The 6,449-nt window shown below is 41.8% G+C and overlaps 2 protein-coding genes across 4 annotated transcripts in view; one reads left to right on the top strand and one right to left on the bottom strand.

Moving 5' to 3' along the window:
• Positions 1-2,299, bottom strand: part of tepsin (TEPSIN adaptor related protein complex 4 accessory protein) — a 10,095-nt gene extending 7,796 nt beyond the window's left edge. Inside the window, exons 1-5 of the mRNA XM_048233344.1 lie at positions 2,137-2,299; positions 1,717-1,789; positions 1,466-1,557; positions 875-968; positions 349-416 (exon numbers count right to left, since the gene is read on the bottom strand). Of these exons, the coding sequence (XP_048089301.1) occupies positions 349-416; positions 875-968; positions 1,466-1,557; positions 1,717-1,789; positions 2,137-2,175 (366 nt within the window). The 5' untranslated portion in view covers positions 2,176-2,299. The remainder of the gene's footprint in view (positions 1-348; positions 417-874; positions 969-1,465; positions 1,558-1,716; positions 1,790-2,136) is intronic.
• Positions 2,300-2,368: 69 nt separating this feature from the next.
• ndufaf8 (NADH:ubiquinone oxidoreductase complex assembly factor 8) lies at positions 2,369-3,538 on the top strand. 3 transcript variants are annotated; one of them, XM_048233346.1, is made up of 4 exons: positions 2,369-2,440; positions 2,552-2,648; positions 2,742-2,852; positions 3,227-3,538. In XM_048233346.1, exons 2-4 carry the CDS (start codon positions 2,568-2,570, stop codon positions 3,245-3,247), a joined length of 213 nt encoding a protein of 70 aa, XP_048089303.1. In that variant the 5' UTR covers positions 2,369-2,440; positions 2,552-2,567; the 3' UTR covers positions 3,248-3,538. The 3 variants fall into 3 exon arrangements, with proteins under 3 accessions (XP_048089303.1, XP_048089302.1, XP_048089304.1); XM_048233347.1 differs by having other exon boundaries at positions 2,385-2,403; XM_048233345.1 differs by having other exon boundaries at positions 2,377-2,648.
• The last annotated feature ends 2,911 nt before the right edge of the window (positions 3,539-6,449 follow it).

The following is a 6,449-nucleotide window of genomic DNA, read 5'->3' as shown; positions in this document are numbered from 1 at the left end:
CAACTATGATACATCACAATATATGTGTAATAACTGAAACTGAACTGTAACTGAAAAGGTAAAAATACTCCAAAAACAAACAGGGTTGTGGTATCAGTTACACAGAATTTGACAACTGAGATGCCACAATGCATGCAGTCAACCTCAAACACGAAGGTGTCTTAACTGTCCTAAGTCTGAAAAAATGTATTGATATTTGGTATCACAATAACATTATGGTACCACGAGCATATGTCAACATATAGATTTTTTGCCCCGCCTCTAGTACAGACATAGACACAGACACACAGACACAGACACAGACACAGACACACAGACACACACACACACACAAAATCTGTACCCAACCTGAGCTGCAGCTCGAGCTTTCTGATAGGGAGCATTTCCATGGATGGGATGAGGAGGTCCACTGTACGCTGTAGAGGCAGAACAGCACGGCACAGGCACTCAGGGTCAGTAAACACAACACAACAGCGGTCATTACACAATCTCTTCCCATGTCCTCTGGCCTTGTGTCAGGTGACAAACAGACAGACCAGAGTCTGGACACTGGACACATAATTTGTACACCACAAACGGGCTAGCTCCTGCAAAGCACAGCCGACGCACCAAACCCCACATTTTAAAGACAGTGTTTCCCACAGAATTGAATTCTATTTGTGGTGGTAGGTTTGCAGAATTTACTTGAATGCAACAGTTTTTAACAAATTAGGGCAGCGTGGTTATGATGCTAACCAGCTTTAAGCACAATTTAGTACAACCTGGAAAATCATTGTGTGGTGGTCAATGTTGATATTGTGGGCGGCCCACCACAAATAAGTCAATGTATGAGAAACACTGAAAGGTAATCTGATGTCTGAGGGGTGGCACTCACCAATCACCTCCTGGATGAAGGTGGCGTTGCGTCGCAGCTCGGTCAGTAGGTGAGGGGGGCCATGGCCGCAAAGGTGCAGCAAGATCTTCAGGACCTGGACAGGTGAGTGTTACAATGATGTAACTCAACTGGTGGACCCAGTGACCATGTAATGAACAAAGGGAGACCGCACACTCCAGCAGCTCATATGCCAGTAGTTTAATACAGACAACGTTTCGGCCTGTGGCCTTTCTCAAGTCTTACAAACCAACAGTGCAAGAACACACCTAATATGGTGACCCAGTGACCATAACAAGGGCAGGGATTGGAATAGCACAGCCGTGGAGCACACAAACTGACAGACATGTGATACAATACAGCAAGTCGGCTTTGTAAAAAAAAATCTCCACTAATGACCAAAGTGTACAGTATGCAATTGTCAATTTAATTGTCATACATATCCAACTTCTTTGACGACTTTCCCCACATTATTCAGACCACTGGCCCATTATGATGGACAGCAGAGGTGTTGAGCCCAGTGACTCAATACACTCAATAGTCATTGGTTGAGTCCATTCTGAGCTCCAGACCAGTCCGTGTTGGCGAACTTACCTTGATTTTCACCTGACAAGACTGGACCTGGAGCCGCTCCAGCAGGTACTCCAACAGACACTGGCAGTAGCCAACAGACTCATGGGAGATTTCTGCAGTGTCAATGAGTAAAGGGTCATACGTGACAGTGCTTAAATCTTCTGATTTATTAACTGGATCACTTAACAGAGAATTGAATCACTGTGATTGAGTAGCCATCTAGGCCATTTACTGATTAATGCCAGAGTAAAAACAGACTGCTTGAAGGATACTTCCGATTTCTTCAAAAAGATAGCCAGGACAAGGTGTCTCGTCATCAGACGTAGCCTTCATTAAGGTTGGGACCTGAAAAAAAAAAGAAAGAAAAAACGAACTGGACATCAGTCTTATGACTAATCATATCCACTGACCTGTAAAATATCCATATGGCAATATAAAACAAGCACGAAGTTACCAATGCATAAACAACCAGAACACACAAACTGAAAGGTTATAACGTGAACAGGTTCTGTTTAAAAACAACATACAGTATAATGATGATGATGGGCTGGCTTTCTCTTGATAGCAAGCTAACACTGTATGCCCCCACAAAATGAAAATTCGGTTATTTTATTTATCAAACGTGTCGGAAATCAAACAGTTCATATCATAAACATATAATTCAATAATATACAAAGAGAAAAGGTACATACTTTCTGAAGAAAAGCAAGTCGCTCTATCAAGGTTGCCATGATTTAGCATTCTCAAATTCCGTATGTGTTTTCCATAGTCGAGAGAGGCGGAACCTATATTACACTAACCAACAAGATCAACCAGATTGAGCCTTCCTGTATTCTCATTGGTGTATTGCATTTGCGTATAGATGTGTCCTCGACGAATCATACTTGGATATCAAAGCTGCGTCTACAAGTTCATAGGTCACAAGTCCAATATGGCGCCTCGCATGAATCATAACAAGGGTGAACATCTTTTTAAAAAATAATAACGGAATGACAGGTTTGCGAACTAAATTGTACACACTCAGTGTAACCGTATCCAGTCCTTAGTGGTAATTATATTGGTGTTGTCAGGAATACTAGACAATCGTGTCCCGTTGTTGGATATTAGGTAAACCGGTCTCGAGATGTCAGGGACAAATGCTTGGAAGCGCAGTCGAGACCGAATGAAGCTTTTCCCAGAGCTGCTGGCGCAATGTGTACCGGAGGTAACACTGTCATTCTCCGAAACATTTGCTTGAATACCTGTGGTGTGGTTTATGTTAAATCGATTCTCCATGTTTTTTATGTTGACAATGCAGGCAACTGCATACGGCAAGTGTGTGACAGCGACGACCGTGGGCAAACAGGAGTTGCAGAAAGACTTGTGCGTGAAAGAGTTTGAAGCGCTGAAGACGTGCTTCACATCAGCGGTAAGCTTCCTTTAATGGCTGCATATAGTCACTACTAGCCCTGTGTACTGTCTACTGTGTTTCTCACACCGCAGTTGTCAGCATGAACTCTACCGTTGAGGGGCGTGGTTGTTCTTTACAGAGGTGTAGCCTACATTTGCACTGCTCTCGCTGTGCTTACATGATTACATTGATGGATAGAATCATTCATACACCTTGGTTGAAAAGATGGTCAAGATGCACTTACTCAGGTAAAAACTGCCCATTTGTGTCGATTGGATGGATAGATACTGATACAAACACGTCTCACTGAGAACCTTCAGACTATTAAGAATTATGAACTACACTGTGTTTGTGTGTTAATATTAACTAAGTAGTTGTTGTTGTATTTGTAGGCAAAGAAAGCTGGGAAATAGCATCGAGTGTTGACACTTTCCTTGTCCAGGGAAAAATAAGGACCTGCATTAGGATGTACATTGTGAAGTCGCTGGAGATGAGAAGACTACTGGGTTTGAAGAATTAATCTATTTATTCATTTTGGCTCTGCGCTATAAAAAAAACGCCCCTGAAATACAGGAATAACAGTGTTCTCAGTTTTATAAAGATGTAAAGACTTAAAAGATTCAAATGTTTGTATCAAGTGAGTGTTCTGAAGTCATTATGGGTCAGTGTTACCCACAATTAGGAAATACACGTGTTTATTTTCATCCTGATGTGTCTTGTGTTTCTGTCATCTTGTGCCCTTTTGTGACCAATCTCCTGGGACCATAGGTTGGAGTAGATGAAAGAAAGTAAAGCCCTAATGTGATCCAGACGTGTTCATTTCTCTAAGAGGCCTCCAGAGAGAGAGAGAGAGAGAGAGAGAGAGAAAGAAAGAAGAGAGAGAGAGAGAGAGAGAGAGAGAGAGAGAGAGAGAGACTGGGGCCAAGTGAGATATGAAGTGTGTACAATGTGCTCTGGAAGACATGAAAGCCCAGTTCCCCCTTTTTATGTGCCGCTGCCCCCTGGCCGGGGTCCACTTCACTCAGCCTGAAAGACTACAGACATTAAAATGTGGCTCTTTTGTTGGAGGTACACTCACCTACAATCACCAGCGACTCCCCCGTGCCCCAATCACTGGCACCCTCACAGAAGAACCTCAGCCCTCATTAGAGCAAAGCTAATTGACATTGGAGCCATGAAGCTTGCCCTTAAAGATGCCGGGACAAAATATGTCATACCAACCTGCCATTAGGATAGATTGTATGTTTGTTAGTGTTTTCTTATAGGTTATGGAGTTTGTTTACAGAAAGCTGTTTTCAGTCATAGATGATTGAAGATTTAAAAAAAAAAAAAAAAACATCTGGATTTTTTCATTTGTGTTTGGCCAATGTCGGACACTTTAAGTACCAGTGACCAGTATACATGTATAACACAGTTAACCCTTAAAGGAGTACCGTCACACCGGTGTGACGGGAATGTTGGGAAATGAACGTTCTAAAGAATATCTGGGTTCATTGAATTCAACATAGAATTCTAGAACCTTCAATTGTTGCGGAACTTAGAATGTTCAAAAACCTACACCTTTAAGATCATTTAACAGGCACCACTCTGTCAGAATTTTTATGCATTTTCCCAACACAGACACACACACAAATCTGTACCCAACACTTAAAATGATCTAGGTTCACTGGTATGTACAAAAGGGGGAAAAAAAACATAAAGTCAACAAAACTCTTCATGGCCTGGCAATGGGCGCTACTGTATAAATCTTCATTTATGACACAGGAAGAAGTGACCAGCACGCCTCGTCTCTGGGGAGCATAGGGGGAGTTCCTGTGCTGCCCCTGCTCTGTCTGGCCCAGACTGAGGCTGAAAGTGTGGCGGAAAAGTCCTTTATGTAGCTCATGTGGTACCGTTTCACACCGTGTCACGGGCACGAGAGGTGTTAATGAATATGGTCTGGTCATTAGAGAAATGCTCACCTTGGACGCCGCCCAAGCGCGCTTTTAACGGCGGGAGAGGCCGAGGGCAGACGTCTGCCGACACCAGTCTGCGGAAAGGTGCCGATTCTGCACACGCGACTTTACTGCAAACAGAGAATCGATTGCCCTGATTGATTGCTTTCCCCTGGGTTCCATAAATAAGGACTATAAAGTGTTATTAAAAAGGGCTCCAAAAAGCACCATTAGGAAATAAAATTTACAAGAATATCACAGACACTAATCACGATGGTTCATGAGAAATTATATCTTACTACTGATGACTAAGCCTTGGTCAGCCCAGTCCTGCATTGTCTCTTATACACTGACCGTCTAATGAGGATGTAAAATGTGTGACTGTGGTTGTATATCTATCACAGACTTTAATTGGTTTATTTAACACTGGCAATGAAATATCAAAAATGTGATCACAAAAAGCCTCAGAAGTTAAGGAGCGTTTAATTTATCTGTACAAGGAGACTACAGGCAGGCAGGAACAATTTTTACCACCAAACTGTTAGTCAGACTCATGTCGACCAGATCTTGGATAGATATATATATATATATATATATAAACTTTTATTTCTTTTTTACAGCACATGTGAGCAAATACAATCACTCAAGATATCATATAGAAAATAAATCCAGCTCAAGTTAAAAGGATCAACAGTCTGACAAATGCCTTACATCAATTAACGTATTGAGATGGACTGTAAAACGCTCCCTGATACACAGGAATGGTACTTTATCATCAGCAAACGCATTAAAACACACCAGCGAGACAACACTGTAGAGACACATTGCATTTCAAAGCTGCAATCTGTACTATGACAATAGAATGAGTCCAAGTGATCGGAGCAGTTAGTTTGATCTACACGTCACCATCACACAGGCACAAGAATGCAAGGGACAGGGAGGCACTGGTCCCATTTGAGATGGGTGTAACAACGCAAAGCCTCCGCATGCCCCCCGTACGGAATGCTGGTGGCAAGTGCTTCAACGGCAAGGCACTCAGAGGGGAAAAAAAATGCACATAGAAAGTCCAATTGAATAAAAGATGATGGGGGTATGTTCACAGCAGAGTGGGAGGGGGAGGGGGAGGGTGTGGGTTGGAGTCCTCAACCTTTGCAGTTCTCAGTGAACTGCCAAACTGGTACCTGGCATGCTTAGATAGCTGTTGAATTCTCTGCCATTATACAATGGTGACCCAACGTATGCAAAACCTCCATTGGGGCCACAAGTCTTAATCATAAAACCAGAAAAAAAAAAATATCCATCAGGAGGAAACAGACACAATATTTAACATGCAGAAAAAAAAGAAGAAGAAAAAAAACATTAAGACTTTTAACACTGTCTGGAGAAAAACACATAAAGAAAAACCCAAAAATATCACACACACAAATACGGGACAGCCATGAACTATCAACACCAGAGGACAACAAAGCCATATTCCTCAAGCAGCAAAAACATCTTTCAACAGCTGCTTTTGGTTTTGAGTTGTGAGAAGTAAAATTAAGGTCTTGCATAGACTAATTTCACACCCTCACTCACACAAAAACTCAGAAAAAAGAATACAACAAAAGACATGAATACAATAAATAAAAATATATATTATACAAAAATCTCACAAAACAAAAAACCTCTTTGGATTTAATTT

The sequence above is a fragment of the Alosa alosa genome, chromosome 22 (assembly GCF_017589495.1).
Source record: "Alosa alosa isolate M-15738 ecotype Scorff River chromosome 22, AALO_Geno_1.1, whole genome shotgun sequence".
Taxonomy (NCBI): domain Eukaryota; kingdom Metazoa; phylum Chordata; class Actinopteri; order Clupeiformes; family Clupeidae; genus Alosa; species Alosa alosa.
The sequence above is the reverse complement of the archived record's forward strand: the minus strand, read 5'-3'. Positions and strand labels throughout refer to the sequence as shown.

Coding starts and splice junctions, on each gene's coding strand:
- ndufaf8 (XM_048233346.1), top strand. CDS start 2,568: ATGTCAGGGACAAATGCTTGGAAGCGCAGTCGAGACCGAATGAAGCTT. Junction 2,649..2,741: donor TGGCGCAATGTGTACCGGAG/GTAACACTGTCA, acceptor TTGACAATGCAG/GCAACTGCATACGGCAAGTG. Junction 2,853..3,226: donor AGACGTGCTTCACATCAGCG/GTAAGCTTCCTT, acceptor TTGTATTTGTAG/GCAAAGAAAGCTGGGAAATA.